At 37.1% G+C, this 20,697-nt stretch overlaps 3 protein-coding genes across 3 annotated transcripts in view; 1 reads left to right on the top strand and 2 right to left on the bottom strand.

The window, feature by feature from the left end:
- LOC112570049 (crossover junction endonuclease MUS81-like) overlaps nucleotides 1-17,711 on the bottom strand; it is a 34,976-nt gene extending 17,265 nt beyond the window's left edge. The window contains exon 1 of the mRNA XM_025248239.1: nucleotides 17,615-17,711. The gene's annotated coding sequence lies outside the window, so the exon portion shown is untranslated. The remainder of the gene's footprint in view (nucleotides 1-17,614) is intronic.
- On the top strand, nucleotides 31-15,006 carry LOC112570051 (Bardet-Biedl syndrome 1 protein-like). The gene is given in 16 exon segments (XM_025248246.1): nucleotides 31-172; nucleotides 712-878; nucleotides 2,084-2,173; nucleotides 3,415-3,539; nucleotides 4,169-4,215; nucleotides 4,411-4,519; nucleotides 5,027-5,158; nucleotides 5,896-6,002; nucleotides 6,254-6,380; nucleotides 7,132-7,360; nucleotides 7,760-7,918; nucleotides 9,276-9,364; nucleotides 9,366-9,410; nucleotides 9,865-9,999; nucleotides 10,870-10,956; nucleotides 11,266-15,006. Coding segments are annotated over 16 exon segments (1,758 nt in total). The 5' UTR covers nucleotides 31-149; the 3' UTR covers nucleotides 11,353-15,006.
- Nucleotides 14,773-20,697, bottom strand: part of LOC112570050 — a 22,191-nt gene continuing 16,266 nt past the window's right edge. Inside the window, exon 11 of the mRNA XM_025248245.1 lies at nucleotides 14,773-20,437. Coding sequence (XP_025104030.1) covers nucleotides 20,315-20,437 — 123 coding nt within the window. The 3' untranslated portion in view covers nucleotides 14,773-20,314. The remainder of the gene's footprint in view (nucleotides 20,438-20,697) is intronic.

Genomic DNA, 20,697 nt, shown 5'->3' with positions numbered 1-20,697 from the left:
AATTTCTTAGCTCATCTCGGCCTTCTCTTTCACCTTTATTTATGTGCTGAACAGCGGAAGTGCAACCAAATGTTTTCATGAGCAACAAGCTCAGCAGAAGAAAGCAGACGCTGGTGTCTTAAAAGTTCAGATCTTACTTTTAATGTAGAATGGATTCTAAGGAGAAACTAAGGTGAGAATACAATATAAGTTATAAGTATATAAATATAAGTACAAATATTCAGTATCACAATACAAATGCTCAATTGATGATATTGTTTGCTTACATCTAGACTTTCTGTAAAGATCAGAATTTTGATAAATGTAGAACTTGTGTGTTGTATGTGCAATAGAATCCAATTTTATTTTAAAGATGGTATAGTGCTGTGTGAGGTACAGGTAATTTTTCATTGTATACACAATGTGGATTATGAACGTTGTATCGGTGTATAGTGTCAGGTTTTCACAAGTGTCTATTAGATATTTCCATATTAGTACGTGCCCATTAAGCAATACAACTTCCAGAAAAATTATTTCATGTCTCTATATAAATAACACGAATCCTGATGGTAGAGCATCTTTCCAAGCTAGTGACTTGATCCTGATATATATGTACAGTGTCAATTATTAATATTCCACCAATTGTTTTTAATAACCACCATCGTATTTAAGTATCAAATGAAAAGTTATGCAGTGCATGTTTTTGCATTGTCTGCACAATTTTTTTTTCAGTGACACAAGTGACAAGTGGCTTGATGCCTATAATGACAGAGTTGCATCACTTTACACATTTACACAGTGTATGACACTGTCTGACATCAAAGCAGATGGGGATTGGAAGCTCATCATAGCAGATCTGGGAACTGGCAGTTACGATATGAAATTAAAAGTGTACAAAAGTATGGAGAAAATGTTGTTTAACATAGTCAGCAGTCAATCTTTAAAGGTCTAGGTGACTAGGTATTCAGTGTGAGATAGAATTTCCAAAAATGTGAATAAACCTCCTTTTTGTTCTTGAGTGACATGCCTTTCTTTTAATGCATGATGATGTCTGTAGGCATGTATCTCAAGAATAGAAGAAGAGAGTTTATTTATTCAGTTTGAGAAAGTATCTTGCCATGAGTTTTGCATAAGTGTTAAAAAATTTTGAGCCTAGAATTTTACTATATAAATATGCCTGAAGGAGTCATCATCTGTTGCTGTTGTGGGCAATGCACTGTGGTGTGTGTGTGTGTGTGAGACGTGTACATGCGTGTGTGTGAAATCTCTTGGCAGTAATTAAATGAGCAGTCCTGATAACAGCAGCTGGTATGATAGTTCATTGATTCATGATAAAATATAAAAGACCATTCAGAATTGTAAAAAATATATGAGAACCAATATTTGTGCTCAGACTGCCTTAATTCAAAGCACAATACGTTAGACTAAAGATGCATTATCTACTGACAGCACACCTATTGCACATTGGTCACTTAACAAAAATCACAGCAAGTCCTCTTGGAGTGATTTGTCTGAAGAAGTTAATGACAATGACCTCTTCAGAGTAACTGTATCAGGGCTTCTGCTAAGGCTAAATTCTTTGGGGTCCCAGGGACCCCTTCTCCAGATTTTTAAGGGGTCCCTGTTCTTCGCCCAAATTTGAAGGGGACCCCATTGACGAAAATTGAAGGGGTCCTCCGAACTTTTAATGCGTACTGTACGCAATTTTTTGCGTAAGCAGAAGCCCTGTGTATGCCAGGATTTACAAGTAACACAGAATTGAAGGAAAGTTTATTGAAGCTGTCTCGAGCTCTTAATTTTACCTGTGTTTTTCCTTAATTTTATACAAGTAATTATAGAATTCAAATATTTTTGTCTGTGAATAGTATGTATTTTTCTTTTGTTTTATGCTTTTAGCACAGTGCATGAAGTTTTGCTTGATTGGAGCAGCCACTCACTAATTTTAACTTAACCTGATGTATTTCAGTTAAACAGAATTCTCTCAATTTCTGCTTTATGGTTTACTGTCCCACATCCCCTCCTTCCCCACCCCCAGGAAAAGAAAACAATGATTGCAGAAATTATACATACACTATGCCCTTACTGTAATGGATTCTTATTTCAGATACTAACCTAATGAGTGAACACACTATCATGGACTTGCCTACTGGTGTTGTGACATTCTACTTGGACACACTAGAACCACGAACACCAGGTTAGCAATTAATATAACTGAAAGCATTAAAACAGATAAGCAAAAATAAAAATTATGTTATACAATTTTTGCAGGAAATATATAATGTATATAATTAGATACAGGTAAGCAAGAAACTGGCCCCGTCAGCCCCCCCCCTCTTTTCTCTTTCTCACAGGCCCACTCTCTCTCTCTACAAAAATCTGTAATATGATTACAGAATCAGTTAAATACATTACATAAAGCATCAGTAAGACTTAGCTTAAATGTTAATTTAAATAAGAGGAATATTGTTGTTTTTAGAAAAAGGGGTATTTTTAGCAGCAAATGAAGGGTGGTTATATGGAAGTATACAAATAAATGTGGTTAATACATATAATTATTTAGGCCTTTATATTTTACCACAAGGCTAAGATTTTCCTGTGACATCTGAAGACCTAACTGCCAAGGCCAAGAAAGCAGTATTTTGCATTACTAATATATTATACAAGATTGGCAATCATTCTGTAAATGTGTTTACTAGGTTATTTGATATGCAAGTCAGACCAGTCTTATGTTATGGAGCAGAAGCATGGAGAAGTATCTGTAAATGTTAGTACAGAAATTGAAAAAGTGCACGCATATGCTATGAAAAGATTGTTGGGTGTGGGTACACATACTCCTAACATGATCTATGGTGATTTTGAAAGATACCCACTTTTCATTAACATATACATAAGTTGTGTAAGATATTGGATAAAAATAACAAAGATGGAATAACATAGACTTCCATGGAGAGCTTACAAAATGTTAGAATGACTGGACAATAATGGGAAACAAAACTAAGTATCGGGGATCAGGTTTATTCTTTTTAGGTATGGATTTGGACGTGTTTGTCTAAATTGAGATCGAGTGGAAGCAGTAATTTTATTGAATGTTTTAAACAAAGAATAATGTGACTAAACCGAAAGCTTTGTATACCCCAGCCTTGTTTTAGTGAAAAAATTGTCATCTGGCAGTCCAGTAATACAAGTTCATGCAAACACACACAAATATTTTCCTCCCCTTCTCCACTACACTCTCGTGTATGATATATATATTAATACAAACACTCACACACACAAACTTTCTCTCCTCTCTGCTACACTCTTTTTTATGATGTATAAATACATCAACACACCCCTCCCAACACACACACACACTCTTGCAGAAGGAGGGAGGGAGGAAATTCTACTTAAAAAAAACAAATAATTGATATGCTCAATTTACTTTTTTTTTTCTAGCTATTGCAGTAGCTTCTGGACCCTACATTTACATCTACAAAAATCTGCGTCCATATTTCAAGTTTACATTGCCTCCATTAGAAATTCACCCTGTTGAGCAGGATTTGTGGGATCAGGCCAGACAGGTCTGTGTTTTCTCAGAATGTAATTAAAGCCTTTGCTCCCAGGGTAAACACATAAGAAAAAGTCACTATTGCCACAGCATGCAGTCAGCTTTCTTCATGTTCTCATGGACACCCAGGGCTTAGAGTGTTAATACTGTGCTACAAATACTTTACATAATATGTTGTTCATATAATTTCTTTAGACTATCTTCCTAGACATTGAACAGTAGATTATGGATGAAAATAAATCTCTACTTTAGTACAAGCCTTGGTTATAGATAAGTTTCAGCCTGCTGTCAGCCATAAAGTCTACTGCATTGGGTTCCAATGTAGTAACTTTTGCCACACTCCTGTTGTCTATGACAAGCCTTTCAGTATGACATGGTTAATGTCTGTAAGACACCACCCAATATGTACAGTCTCTTAATTGTAATAACAAATTTATTAATGTTTTTAAGATACCACACAGCACAATCTCTTAAGCACCAAGCAATCACCTGGTATTCCTGATTTGTTTTTGCTGTTTGTTAATATCTTGATACTTGTCTTCTGCCCTCAGTTTTATTAATATTAGTGTTTCATTAACATTTAAAGTGTTTGCTTTTGGCTGAAAGTATATATTTGTTGTAAGTTGGTATGCTATTTTTCAGGATCATGTAAGCCCCATCATCATGAAGGAGACTTTAGAAAGCCTAAGGTACTGAATCTATCTTCTCTTTGTTGCACTGCATAAGAAAGACTTAATTTGGTGTGCATGTTTCATATGCCAATCAAATGATTATTTAACAGGTATGCAAAAAGCCCCACTCCTTTATTATGCATTGTACATTCAAATTTGTAATATTTATATTATTTATATTTGTTTGAGAATTGTATTTTTTTGAATCTGCAGGCAGGAGGGAGCTACTTTGACAACACGATCATTGCGACTGCTACAGCTGGATCCTTCTGATTTAGACACTTTTATTCAAGTCCAAAAATCTGCCCCATTAAAGCGTCAGGTATGTGTTTCAACATTTAGGAGAAAAGTTGTACATTTTATCAGCACAAGTTCACTGAATGATTAAAGCTACTGAAAAAGGCTAAAAGTTGGTATCTCTGTTGTTTAGGTCTTTATAAACTATTCATTGTGTTGAAAATCACAAAACACCAGCATTTCTTATTACTGATTTTAGCAGTCAAGTAAAATTATTAACAAGATGCTTGCATTTATGTATTATGGCTTGTTTATGTCCACCTGTGTTATCTAATATAGGGCCTTTGGTGTTTTGTACAACTGTTCATTGGTACTTGAGGCTATAATTGAAGGTGACAAAAATTAGAAAGACGTTTCAAAAGATTTAAGAAAAGAATAAAAAAAAGACTGTAGAGCCCCACCATAAGTTGGACTGAAGCTGATTTGTTCACCTGGCAATGCATAAAAAATAACACTTTTACTTCTTTCATTGCCACAAATTGTTGTTTATCCCAATTGGGATTATTTATATATATTTTTTTATATTAAACAGACAGTCATCACATGCTTAGGTACACTGAAAAAGAATCTGGCAGATGATGATGCAATAAGCTGTCTTGTCATTGGAACAGAAAGCAAAGCCATTTATGTACTTGATCCTGAAGCATTTACTGTTCTGGCCACGGTAAGTAATAAGGGAAAGTTGAGTGCTTAAAGGACAGACTTTCACTCTTTGAAATAAAAGAATGGATTCGATCTGGCAGAGAGAGGTGAGGATAATTGTCAGGCCAGTTGGAGCCAATTAGTAAAGAATGGTCACTAGGGTCGCCAGCACTGTGTTTACTCCTTACCTTCCTCTATCTGGTCGAACCACTCTTTATTTCCATAAGCTTAAAGTTCAGCTGTTAAATAATCTAAGTCAGTGCTTAGCAATGAATGATCGCTAGGGTCACCAGCACGTTGTGGGCTCCTGACCTCCCTCCTCTGTGTCAAACCATATTTTCCTGCCATAAGTTTAAAGTTTGGCCATTAAGTAATTTGTGTCAGACAGTGCACAAGTGATGTAATCAAAGCTTTTGCCCCTGAAGGCTAACCAGCGTTTATGTGCACCATTCTATAGTTTCAGCTCTTCGCTCAGATTTAGATTTAGACCCCACAAACTAGAAGACATACATTCTAAACTTCTAAATGTAAAAGGATGATGATGATTGATGATGATTGATGGATGGATGATTGATTATTGATTGATGATGGATGGATGAATGGATGATTGATTGATGATTGATTGATGATGATCAAAACAATCCATTTGAAGTGTGCCTGTCCCATACAATGCAAGCTCCACTGGCAAAAAAACTGTAGGTAAAAACTTACAATAACTACTTGTCTTAGATAATCAAAATACATTTTTTCCTTCACCAGATGGAGCTTCCTAGTGTACCAGTCTTCCTTAGTGTAAATGGACTGTATGATGTTGAATATCGTATTGTAACCTCTTGTAGAAATGGCTGTGTTTACACTATTAAAAGGTAAGTTAACTGAAACTTTAAAAATCTTTTTACGTTTCTTTAAGTTTTGTTGTGATAATATATTGTTTGTTCTAGTTAAAAAGTGAAGCTTATCACATATCAGCAGTGTATGTTGTCTGTTTTCATCCCTATTAAAGATACTATTTCAACATTGAAGCACATGTAAACGATGAGGATTCGAACTAACTGTATATCTTTTTTGGCCATTGGATGGTCTATGCATATTAGAATGCTGATGTGTATTTTTTCAGGGGTTCAAATGAAGCTGTGGTCAAGCATACTATAGAATTAAAATCACAGCCAGTTGGTATGGAACGAATTGGTAAGAACATATATGTGGGAACCATGGATCAGATGCTACACTGCTTCACAGCGAAGGTCATGTCTTTTTCCTCTCTTTTTCTCTGAGGGTGTGAGTGTAAATTATCATGGGGAGTAAACGAGGGGAATAAATAATTGGACAGTATGCGTCTCAGAAGTAAAAAATTAGGATTAAGATAATAAAGCTTCTTGAAGGAAATGAGAACTGAGTTTTTTTCTTTCTTTGCATATTGGAATCAAACTGAGGTGCACACTTTTCACACCAAGAGAGTTTTGAAAAAATGAATTTTACTTTACCCTCACTGGGAAAACGCGTTAAAACAGCATACCATATAAAAGATTTTAAACCATGATATATATATATACTGTGTGTTGATGCTTTTTTGAAAGAATAATCTGGTCTCTGTTGGATCTGGAGTTTTATAGTTGGTGTTTAATAGGGTTTATGAACTTTTGATAAAAAACTAGTTTTGAGGGATGGACTAGACTCATAGATCAAGGAATGGGTGCATTAACTAGTGTTCTGCATGCAATGAAACAGTCAGTGTGATTGACTATGAGCTTTTTATTTTCACAGCTGAATCTTTTTTTGGTGCTTTACATATACATACATAAGCACATGCATCCTTTGTGGTTCTTATTAAAGATACCTTGTGTTCAGTACAGTGCAACCAAAGATTCCTTGTCCTCTGTACATTGCAACCAAAGAGGCATAAGAAGAGTTGTGAAGAATGAAAGTAGTCATTTTAGTTTTATGCTGTTGATGGTTTCTCTATGAGATGATTCCACAATGTCTTTTTCTTTGTAGGGTAAAAAATTATGGTCCATTAAAATGCCAGCAACAATCATGACATTGGAGGCCATTGACTTTAAGCCCAAAGGTTTCAGTGGGGTTGCAGTTGCTCTTGGCAATAGCCAGGTGCAGATCTACAAGGAAAAATACCTAACAGATGTCATTCACACAGAGGATGTGGTTACAGGACTTCGTTTTGGACATTTTGCCAGGGAAGATGGAACCCTCGTCATGACAACTCGATGTGTGAATCTTTTTCAGATATTCTCCCTTGAGACTAGCTTTTGTGTGAAATTTATGAAAATCATGGACACATCAATACTTTTGGCCAGTATCCGCATCCATATATGTTCTTATATATGTAAAACTGATTATAATACTGCTTCTTGAAGGTTTACAAGTTCAATGAGTCAAAAGTTAAAGTAATTTAAAAATCCATTTGCATGATCTTACTCATGAGATATTTCTAGGTTAAAAAAGTTTACATTTCTATAATATTTACCATTAACAATAAAGTGATGTAAGAGACTGTAATACTATGCTAATATTTTAAGAATCGACGCTGTAGATTTGGTTTCACTCTGACAAGCAAGATAAATATCAAGAGACCACAAAAAGTTTCACTGTCTCATGTTTCTGGTAGCCGGCAGTCTGTTTGTCAAGATCCTGAAGCGTACTGCCAAGTTTGAGGAAAGAGATTTGTCAGCAGGACCGCCAGCTGCCCAGAATGTCAAGCTGAATGTGCCCAAGAAAACTAAACTTTTTGTTGACCAGACACTCAGAGAACGGGAAAATGCTGTAGGTAAGAATACTTAAGATAACATGAATTTTCATAAAAGTGAGCACAAAGACATCACATTTTTTAAAATAAATATTACAATAATGATACAGCCTGTTAAACAAAATTTGATGTAGTTAACAGATTTAAGGACAAGTTATTTACTTAACTTCACAGTACAAACACTGCAAAATCTGATGAGGAATTTCTATTTTTTCAGTTTACACTTTATATAATTAATATAGCAAAGGACACCTAAAATGCTATTTCAATTTTACACCTTTGCTAGCCAGGGTATGATGGAGTTAATTTCTGCCGCTAACTCTTCTAGCTTTGATTTTATTGTCAATTTTTGATCTGTCACATCTTTTGAGTCAAGCTCATTCACGCAGGCCATCAATTTAGTGAAATAATCAAAGACTTGTGCTGATGCCTCTACCCTAACTTGACAGTGTACCTTTGGGTGCATGACATTCTGAGTAAAGCCATTACATGAATAAATTGCTTGCTCTCTGCTTCCTTCCTTATTCTCTCCCTCCGACTCCCTCTCTCTATCATTGGTATTTTCTCAAATTATGGTTTGGTCAATGTTTCTTTTTCATAGAAGGGATTCTTTTCAATTTCTTCTGCATAGCATTTTCTTCCATTTTGACTCACTGTTAACATCTTGGAACAGAAAATAAAACTTCAAGCATAAGCATACTCTGGAGTAATTTACAGGCATGACCAAGACATTCTCAGAATGAATGTTCTTGCCTAAGATGTTGAGGATACGACAGTGTTGATTTGCATAGGTTTCAGGAGCTACTCACCACAAATACATCACCACACACTGCATTGACTTTAAATTTATGGATTATTTTATGATTATTATAGCTTAATTTATTGGTCTTCCATTGTTGACAGATTTGTATATTACCCTGTGATTTTTTTTTTTTAGTGATGGGTCCTTGCATCTTCACAACAGTCAACTATAAGATAACAAATGAAAGTTTTCGCATTCAAAGAACAATTTTTGTAGTACCTTGCAGATTTTTTCCCCTGAAGTTTTGTTGGTTATTTTTTTTCATTTAGTTGTAGTTATATGTGGGTCTTGAAAAGCATATAAAAATTACAATGGCCATATGCCAGATTCCATTTGATAATTTGCAGGGGAAAATAAGAGGCAATCTAAAAGAACAGATATGTTTTAGCTTCGCTTCTTTTGCTTTTGCTGCATTCATTCCTCATTGCAATTTAACTTCTGCGCAAAAGAGTTCTGAGAACAACTGATTATGCACTCATAATAATGCCAATCTCACAAATACTTAATTATTATTGAAAGAACTATTTGTGGTAGTTGTATGTTCATAAATTTTTAAGCTTTTACTTCCATCTGCAGCAATGCACAGAACTTTCCAGAGAGACTTGTATTTGCTACGACTGAATGTTGCCCGTGAATATGTAAAGGCACTTGAGAACAGCATGAATCCCCATCTCATCCGATCCCACAGAGCCTCTCAAGCTTACAGCTCAGGTTGGTTACTTGAACAACTCAAGCCAAATTTAAAAACATTATTTGTGGTTGGTCTGCTGACATATTATTGTTAAGCACTTGAGACTGTGAAGGTCTCAAATTCAGATTGAGCCTCTATCTGTGACACAGTTTCTGTGAAGACAATGTCTCTATGAATTTATTGCAGAAATATTAAATATCTGAATAATATTTATTTTTTCTTATTACATATGTATGACAGATTTCATTCTACCATGAGATCTAATAAATGAAAGTGCTCAAGATTACATTTATTCCTGTCCTTAATTTATTTATTCTATGATAACATATTGTTTTTCTTAAAATTTTTTTCTTGCAAAAGCAAAAGGTTACTATTTTATTTTATATCAGGTCAGAAGTAAGCTGGTCAAGCATGGTATATTTTGTCATGTCACTCATGCAGACAACTTTTTTTCAAAAACTGGATTGTATACAGGTACAAGGTGTGGGCCCAACCTTCAGACTGACGGTGAACCTTCAGAATACATCCTTAACTCAAGTTTCTACTTCATTACTAATTACATTTGAATATGATGATAAATTGTACTCTTTTCACAAGAAACTAATTCAGGTGAGATTGTGTTCATCTACCTGTGCTCCTCAATCTTACTTTAAGACTGTCGTCTAGTCTGAATGAAAGGTCATCCAGTTCATCATTAGATATCTTGGCAAAACCAACAACTAGTAAACTGAAAACCCTCCGGCAATGACATCTGCTGTTTTTAAAAGGTTGAGAAAGTTTTTGTTTTTTTGTTTTTGCATAGAGCTCCAGGTTCTCACATCAGGAGATAACTCTTACCCCAGGAAAAAGCTTGTATTTGAAATAAACTGAGAAAAAGAACACTGATGTGAAGCTTAGTGTAGAATGGTGTGGAAGGGAGCTAGATGTGTGATCTTACGTCACACTGGGAAATCCAGTCCAGGTCACTTTTATCTTGGAAAGTTAAAGGAGCAACCTATTTGCAATTTTTTTTTCAAACAAATGAGTTTAATTCATTTTAAGATGTAGGTAAAGTTCTTATAGACTAGTGGGCTTCAGCTTTTGATGACTGCAAAAACTGAGTTGAACTGTTTGTTACTTTGTGCTAAAATTAACTTAACTACATTCTTGCCTTGTGAACACTAGCTGAAATAGGTCTCTTCACTCTTTACATCTTCATTTCTTGAGGTCCTACTGTTTGGACTTCTTTGCTTCTCTGCCAGTTATCCCAGTGCGCTGGTGGATGTCATTACTTCTCCCCTCTACCCTGACTTGCCCCTCCCCCACCCCAATATCCTTGCTTTTTTATTATTTACCTGCTTACATTTTCTTGCATGACTTGCTGTTCTTTGCCTTATTGTCATACTAGTCTGTAAGACTCCTTTATTATCTTCTATTATTATTTATTGTCATCTTTATCATCATTCCTTTTCTTGGAAATTTTTCTTTTCTAAATTTCAGGTTCCTATGCTAGTTCCTGGATTAATGTATCTATATGAATCATTCATTGACTGTCTTAGTGACAAGGGTGTCTCGGACACTGTCAAGGTATGATAGAGTATTTTTGAAAGTCAAAGGTTAAGTCAGTTTATTATTAAAGCTTCTCTTTTTGTTGACATATAGGTGCATATATGCGCATGTAGTACATTCACCTCAGTCATAGGGATTGAATCAGTCTTTAAATATTTTTAATTATAACACATTACACAAAGCTTTTTTTTAGGCTTTCTTGGCTGGAGAGGTCAATATAAACTGTGAAGAGCACCAAAAATTTAATTTAGATGTGAATGTTTTAAAAATAGCTGACTGTACAGATGCCCTTGCATATTTTCTATAATTATACCATTTTTGTTACAGGTATATGTTCTGAAGCAAGGCAGAAGTATGCCATTGATCACTGGTGTTATAAGCATGCCAGTCTCGGAGGCTGTGGTCTTATCTTGAAGAACAGTCTTTGTATTTTTGCCAAGAGATCATTCTGATTTTCAAGTGTTTTTATTATTATTAATTTTTTTTTTGGAACATGAGAGTCGTACTCTTGTTCTTTTTGCATTTTTCCACTAATTCAATTCTGAACAGCTAAATGGTAGGTGTGTTTTACTTCTGTGCACAAGGTATCAAAACTAAATTCTTGAAAAGATTTAAGAAAAGAGAATGTCATTCAAGCATTCAGTCATGAAGTCATCTTAAAGCACTCCTTAGTAATTTTTTTTAAATACCCAGGTTCCTTCACATCAGCAGAGATATTTTAATTACAGTCCTTGCAGCTGCCAGGGATCTGTCTTTGCTCATGCTTTTTTTTCCAGCTATTGCAATTTCTTCTTTACTTTCTTAGTTTCTGTTTGACTCTTTTTTCAGAAATGAGAACATTACAGTTTAATATACAGAGAGAGAGAAAATACACTCCTACTGTTGTGAATGGTGTGAATATATTTTATAGGATGCATGCTGTATATGCAATACTGTTTTTACATGATGCAAGGAGTTTGAGGCAGGATATTACCCCATACATGGCATACATGTCGAAATATGGTGCAATGATTCACACGAGAAGTCATTGCTCACTAGTCTAATGGTTCAATATTGTCACCTATGACTTTTTTAATTTGTGCATTGTTGAAGATAAACACTGAGAGGCAGGGTTTTCACATTCAATACTAAAGTTTGTGAAGCTGTTAAGGAATAGTTTTCTCAACAGCTACCTATTACATGAGAGTGTTCATAGACTCTTGATACAAAGATACTTGTTCAAATGTTGACAATGTCTGTGTGTAGCACAAACATGAAGCCTTATTCACATATCATTGTTTATGTACATATTGTTATATAATAAAATCTAGAGTAAGAGTGTAGTTCATTTGGATTACTCTTATAAACTGACAGGATGTCACCTGAACACTTACTGAATTTTCTGCTACTTCTTCTAAATAGAATTTTGTGTTACGACAAGCAGGCATATCAAAATGTGTAGAGCAGATCCCCTGTTTTTCTCCTCCCTCCCAAACAAATGTCAGTATATGGGTATATAAGCAACAACCGAATAGCAGTTAACCTAGTGCTTACAGGAACCACGACTAAACCAGCAGGTGTGCATACTAACCAGCAGGATGGGATATGGAATCTGGGTTTGTCAGCTTTCAGCTGACGGTGGTCATGCAGTACATTTTCACCATCTATTATGCTACTGACCTTAGACAATATACAGAAAGCCGTATTGCAGCCTCCTATTGGCTGCCATGCTAATAGTTGTGCAGAAAATTTATACCACGATGAGAAGGTATGTTGATGTCATCCCCCAGCCTCCCCTCCAACCAAAGACTTGGTTGGCAGCTGGAAGTAGTGTTTACTTCACATTATGCCTCATTGGCCCATGCCTCAACAACCTTAACTCATGAACATGCAGATTATATGTATGGCTATTCATGATCTAACATGAATATCTAATAAGAACGAGATAATTTGCAAGTGAAATGATGGATGTTTGGTCTCTGGACGTCATGTGAGGAAAGACTAGGAGGGTGAGCATCCCAGTATCAATATTTCCTGTCTGTGGTACTTATATACCAGCTGTCATATGTGTACGTGTGGATAGCACTTTACAGACACCTAAAAAATGTATTAATACGTACAGCATTTTAACAAATTTTATTATTTTTTGAAAGTTTCAATCACAGTTGATTAACGATACAAACTATAAGAGCACACATTTCTTACAGCTAACTTTACGAGTTTAATACAATAGTATGCAAACTGTACACTCAACACAAGGAAAGGGAACTGTACAACATAACTGATATTTATATTTGTCATAAAATAATCTGTATGGGGAGGTGATTGTGTTTTCTTTGTTGATACTGTAGGATATACAATTTATTTTATGTACAAACATGGAGCTCAAAAATACAGACATGGAAGATAACGATTTGTTTTTACAATAGTATATTATCACTAGAAGTTTCTACAAAAATAAACTTTTGGACTAAATGTGATGATAGGTAAGGATACGTCATCTAGATGGTAACAAAAAACAAAAGCAGCTCACGATGAATTTATTTATTGCAATACACAGTTTTAAGATCATTAAAATTCTAGCACTAGGAAAGAATGGAGGATATAAAGTAAAGCTGAATGAAATAATACAGTAAGAGCATAATAGTAAAACCTAAAGGCAAAATCTATACAGAAAAGCAATAAAAAATATTGGTATCCAATAGATCAGAAAGATGGGATGGGGGCGATGCTTTGAGCATCACCAACCAAAACAGGTTGCTTGAGGAAACGCATCACATCACAGGTAGTTCTGTTTAGTTCACACTCGGTAACTTTTAGAAGAAAAGCACCATTATATATGTCTACACCGTCACCAATGCAAATACCTTTTATGTCAACACGGTCACAGAAAGCTGAACTGCAAATGAAGCCGTCACCAAAGGTTGCACATCCGTAAATATCAGTGGTCCACATTTACGGCCCCTCGATCTTTGGAAACAGCAAACAATGAGTACCCTCTGGGTACAGGAACCAGCAGGCAATTAATATTCCAGTCATAGGAAACAGCAGACAACAAGTGCCCTCCAGTCATAGAAAATAGTAATGCAATGAATTCCCCGGTGAAAAGAAACAGTAGACAATGAGCTTGCCTTGGTCACCTTGCACAAACTTCCAACAATGATGGCATCAAAGACTGTTTATTGACCCTATACACGTCCTTGCTGCAACAGTGTGCACCCTAGGGGTGGAGAGGTAGGGGGAAAGGGAAGTAGCAATGTCTGTGGCTGCAGCAGATAAATTGTTTCCAAAGAGATCCAGTAAACGACTATAGGCTGAAAGTGTAATAACCTGTGAAGTGAGGGAGGAAATGTAGAGACTCACACCATTGTATGACAGAGTTAGTGGCTGTGCAAACACACATCATAAAGATAAGACGAGGTACAACAACGAGGGCGACAACGATGATGAAAAAAAGAGAGGGAGGGGGAACCAGGTAGACAATAAAATGACTGGAAACTTCTTTCTAATACATTCATTACAGAAAATATGACAATTAATTCATAATCTGATGAAGTCGGCTCCCCATTTTTTTCAAAGCAGAGACTCTAGCACATGCACAGTTTTGATACGGCTTCTCCATCTTCCTTTTCGCACCGAGCTGGGCAGCGCACGTGCACATCGTCACTTATTTCATCAGCGCACGCTGTGATCAGCTTCAAACCCTAGCCCAGACCCAGCACAAACCCCAACAATTCTGGAGTTCACTAGCTAAAATAAGTCGCTTCCTGCTCGAAATGCTTACCCCAGCCAGCAAAGGAACTCATTATTACTACATTTTTGTGAACGGCCTTCTTAGCCGGCCACATTGTCGAGTTTGTTTTTTGTTTGTTTGTTTTTTTTTTTTTGGAAGTCATGATAAAATCTTCCATAGTCGACAGTGTGTCAGGTAAATAAGGTCATATGGGCTGGGCAAACTATCACTCAGAAATTAAAAGCCGATAAATCCAAACAAGAAAAGGTAAGATCTGATAGTCATTATCCTAACTTGCTGGCCACAAACAAAACGTTTGAGTGATACAGAGCTAATAATAGTAACTGCAAGAAAAATTGTCTCTACAAGTCTCACAGATGTATGAATCTGAATGTAACACGGAGGAACACCAAAACAAACAAACAAACAAACAAACAAACAAACGAATTTTGTCATTTTTAGAACCACTTTGTACAGCAAAGGCAAACATGCTGATTACATGCAAGCTGCCACACATTCACAAGCACACGCACATGCATCAAATTCACAAGCACACCTACACACGGCAAATACTTTAAGTAAAAAGATAGAAAGAAAAATTGCCTCATGAACACAGACATATTTAGAAGTATGAACATGAAACATGCTGTAGACACAAATTGATAATATTCACATAAACATAAGACATTCTGTAGGCAGAAATATAAACATCAAGCATGTGCTGTTGTCACAATATAAACATAAAGCATGAAAAATTCCGCAAACACACACACTGACAAATATAAGAATGAAATATGCTGTAGGCATATACACTGAAGACGCCAGCACAGATGCACCTCGAATGCACATACCTGCTGTGTGTATCTATGTATAATGTATTTACGGCTGCACGCATGGACATATGTACGTATTTTGTGGTGCGCCTGTGTGTGTGTGTTTGCACGATTGTAGGTGCGTGTTAGTGTATGGATAAACGATGAAAAATCTAGCTATGCAAAAGGGGAAGAAAGAACTAGAACTGTAAGAAGTATGCAGGAGTTCTTTTCACACCAAAAGCCGCAAGTTGAAGGCGTGCCTTGTCATGACATTATGATGTTGTCAGAGATGTATACACGAGTAGGCCCGAGTGTGTGTGTGTGAGAGAGAGAGAGAGAGAGAGAGCATGTGTGAATGTAGAAATATAAGCTGCATAAAACTATAAAAAATATTACCGACCTCCCAGGAAGAGCAAAAAACCCCCCAACCAACCAAACAACAACACACAACCAAGCAACCAAGCAAGCAACCAAACAAACAAACAAACAAACAAACAAACAAACAAACAAACAAACAAACAAACAAACAGAACCCATTGCATGTTCTCTTTTGTGTACACATTCATGGATACACATAACAAGTCTCGGACATTCTCTCTCTCTCACACACACACCTCAAGTCACAGAAAGCTAAGCTTGTCGTTCCATCCTGACAAGTATTCCTTCCTCTGTATTGTATTTGCGACAGCAACTATTTCTTTCGAGGCTGTTTAGAGTGCTTGTGATTTACCCTTTCCTGCCGAGGACCAGGGTGTGATGCATGGGTTGAGATGCATTTGTAACATTTACAGTTGGTTGGCAAAACTAAAAGAAGCATAATAAAAGTAATGACACTTGTTAAGCCCCAAAATTTGGTTATTTTCAAAGTATCCACACGACGAGCTCTTTATCTCATGTTGCTACAGGTTAGGTGTCTAACTGTCTACTAGTGCTGTCTAAATCTGTGCAGCACGTGCAGTGTAAGGTCAACAGTAAAGATGCCATAATTTAGTGGACGTGAACTGAAAGTGGTTTGCCATGTCAAGACCACGACGGACGTATAAAGGTGATGGACTCTCTTGTAAAATTATGTTTGACTTTGTGTTTGAAGCTATTCAGTGCAGATCTAAGCCATTTTAAAGCCAAAATTTCAATCAATTTGACAAAAGAGAGCTTAGTTCATACATGAGTCCCATTTGTTTTATCATTTTCGCTCAGGCAACGCTCTTCCGAGCGATGAGCCCTATTGGCGAGAAAACTGGAAATAACTCCTTAGTTCTGACAGAGCAGGAAATGTACTTCGGCTGCTTATGTACACACGTGATAATACAAAACAACACAAGAACGATGCAGCAGGGCTCAGAAGGCTTTCATTTGAGTAGGCGACAGAACTAAGTAAAGAATTCAATTATGCAGGTAACTTGGGTTGGGAAGACTTTAACATTTCAAAGCGATGAGTGTTATTTCAAAGGCATCAGCCACTTGTGCTGCTTTGGTTATCAAACTTCCCGGTTTTCAAACTTTTCCAGACGAGTACCACTTTCGAAAATTCGAATTGACCGAGTACCATTTCCCAACCCTACCCCCTACAATATATATTATAATATTATTTACTAGTCTATGACTTAGTCATGGTGCTCGCGTACCACCCGTTATACCACTAGTGGTACGCGTATCACAGTATTTAGACCGGGAACTAACTGGCCCACAATAAAGTCCGCATGTTATACCAATCATGGACGTTTATTTAAGATATAAGTTCGTGTACCAATGCTTCTCAAAGTATTTGGGGCCGTGGACCACTTGACTAAAGTAAACAATACGGCGGTCCACCATGGCCTAAAATCCATCTGTACCGTGAATTTCAAATATAAATGGCCGCATTTGTTTTATTAGAATTCAAAACTAAATGTACTTCTGTTACAGTAGCATAATAATAAGTTTACATCAAATTACACACTTCGCAAAGTACACAAAACAATTACAAATAAGGAAGTTTACTACGTTACTACGGGTAACGGATGACGCGGCTGAATGACGCAATGCTCGCGCTGTGACGTCAAGACTTAGTGGGTCAGTCAGCGTTGTGTGCGAACGAGCTGTTGGCATGGTGTGAAATCAACACTGGACTAATTAGCGTAGATGGCGATTAAAACATTACTTTACTCACATATGATGACACGCGTGCGGCGCAAACTTTGAGAATCACTGCGCTGTACAGTCACAGTTGGTGTACACATCGTCTTCTGTTCACTGTTCACTGTTCCTGACCGGATGTAAGGGCACTGCATTGCCATTGCAGTTCTCGGAGTTCTCTGCCCTTGTCTGGGATGAGCAGTGTGAAGAATAAATCTCTCTTTGTACACTATTGTGTACAATTAATTATTGGACATTAGTTGATGCACGTAAGAGGAACAACATCTCAGTTTTTCCAACACGAGCGAGAGCTGCGCTCAGTGTAAGGAAATCGTACCATAGACTGGGATAAGGCAGAGCTGTACCCTAGCCTCAGGTATAGTGTAGAATAATAAGCTACGACAGTGTTGTACCCTAGCCTCAGGCTTAGTCTGGAATGGGCTGTGACAGTGTTGTGCCATACCCTCAGGTATAGTCTAGAATGAGCTATGACAGCATTGTACCATAGCTCAGCTTAGGATGAGCTATGAGCGTTGTTCGACAGCCTCAGGTATAGAATGAGCAATGACAGACTGTGCCACAGCCTCAGGTATAGTTTAGAATGAGCTATGATAGCCTCAGGTATAGTCTAGAATAAACTATGACAGCGCTGTACCACAGCCTCAGGGTATAGTCTATGTATTGTTCACGGTGTTCAGAGCGCCGTGTTTTCCTTTATGTGTGAGGAACATATCCAAGAGCCGTGCGGAACTTCCTGACCACAACAGACCAGAAACTCATCCACACCCACACAGTCATAACATCGAAACCTTAATTGTGAAGAGATGCACATAGCTTAAAAAATCAGACTTATAGGTTCTCACTAGTAGAGTATACTTAAGATGGCACACTGACATTGCTAATATATCAATGAAACAGAGAATCGTGATGTTATGTAAAGTACGGCGCGGTCTGCAGTGCCTACCATGAGAATAAAATACATTCGGTTACACTCATTAGTTTAGTCAATGTAGATATGTTTGTGGACTGTCTCCAAGCTGCTCACCTGCTGTATAATGGCACTAGTGACTATAGACATCTTAGTAAGCCTCTTCTTTTTATCGTTGTTTAATCCAGTGTCCACAGAGAATGCGTCTGAAGCCCCTTAAGCGAAAAAATGTGGACGAACATTTGAACAAGTTTGCCAAAATAAAACGTTTGTCAGATTCGGTCAAATGTTTGTCCACAAGGGGCTTAAAGAGTGACCAAAACCATTGGATTACATAACAAAATCATGTTTATACCTTTGTCTGTGGAATATTCTGTCATTACTCTCTAGTTAATCATGTAGATGCAATCCTACCAAAGTGCGAAGTTCGTATGGAGGTGTTATACACACGAACCGGCTATACGGTCACGTGATGACCGACGCTGGCGAGCATTCGGTGCACTGACTGAGGCGAAGATATGAGAAGTTAACACTGGACGGCTGCAAAGTGTGTGTCCGTATAATACACACCATTTGATACCTTCTGTGTGTGTCTGTATATCACACACCATTTGATATTTTCTGTGTGTGTCTACATCACACACCATTTCATACTTTCTGTGTGTTCATATGATACACTCCATTTCATACTTTCCGTGTTTGTCTGTATCATACACACCATTTCATACTTTCTGTCTCTATAATTATAATACACGCCGTTGGATATGTTCTGTCTCTATATAATATGCACCATTTGACTACTTTAAATTACCACGACACCATGCTTGATATGAAAAGTTGGTGCGTCTGTTATATACACCATTTGATACTTAAAAATCGTTTCTTAAATATCAATAATTTATTAATGACACGATAGTTTCAAAATATCCTTTGTGTAAATGTCGTTAAATCAATGACAGTTTAAACGAATTTTAAAAAGCTTATTTTAAACACATTAATACCTTAAATAGCACATAATTATTTCCCCACTCAATTCATTTTCAATACTTTTGTTTCTAACATTATAATTATTAACGATGACTGTCAGGGCATAAATCTCCCCAAAGATCCAATTCTGAATATGACACTGAACAAATGATGATCTTTCACCTAAGCTTCTATATGATTCCAGAATGTACTGTTCTTATGCCGATATCTATGTACAAAAGTTTAGTTGTACTTTTGTGTTTTAACAAAGATTTTTCAACAGTCAGCTAATATAAAAGAAAGACATCAGCTGTTCAGATATGATTGGGAGAACAAGGTTAAATGGCATAATAAGCGCACATAAACAAAACACAACACAAACGGACGTCCTTTCTCGGTGAGCTTGGTACCCGAAGGAACAAACACTTCATGGTTTCAGTTTCTCTCGCACCTGGATTGATTCTGTGAGTCGAGTCGCACATTGTAAACATCGGGATACTTCGCAGTTAACAGCAAGGAAAAAAGACCTTTGAGGTTTTGGCAACAACACGCTTATATAGGTAAAGGGCGCTAGTTAACATACGCGCGCGCGCACGCACACACACACACACGGATACACACACACACATTCCGAATGTGTCTCAGTTGGACTGGGAAGTGGCCACTGACAGTTGAAGCACATTTCGCCGTTGTTGCGGGTCCTCTCAAGTCGTCCACTCACACTATGCACTCACTCTGGTCACTCACTGGAGGCAGGTAGGTGGTGGCACGTACGTACAGGCGGTGTCACGAATATTGACTGCGTCACGAATATGGACTGGGTCACGAATGGTGGCTAGGTCACGAGGCGATCTTTCCGGTTTTGATGATTGGATGCCAATAGTCGGCCGCCCGATGGGGATGTTCCATGATTTCATACCAATGCTCCAGCTGCTCTCCGTGGCTGTACCAGCCCAGGTCCACCTGTCGCAACCAATCACACGTTAAAAGAGACAAAAGTTCATCTTTATTAATAAGATTGTTAACATGTCACATACATATATTGCATGACAAACAAACACTCATCGTCTAGTGTATGAATGAGGGCAAACGACAATTATGGTCCATAGATAACTATAGCCTCAAGGAGATGAAGCTACAATTTGATGACCAACCTTTCCCTCTATTTTCTGCCAAAATCAGACGTTAGTGCGTAGAAGAAGCTGTTTCCTCTGTTGAGGGAT

This window comes from Pomacea canaliculata, linkage group LG8 (genome assembly GCF_003073045.1).
Source record: "Pomacea canaliculata isolate SZHN2017 linkage group LG8, ASM307304v1, whole genome shotgun sequence".
Classification (NCBI taxonomy): Eukaryota; Metazoa; Mollusca; class Gastropoda; order Architaenioglossa; family Ampullariidae; genus Pomacea; species Pomacea canaliculata.
The sequence above is the reverse complement of the archived record's forward strand: the minus strand, read 5'-3'. Positions and strand labels throughout refer to the sequence as shown.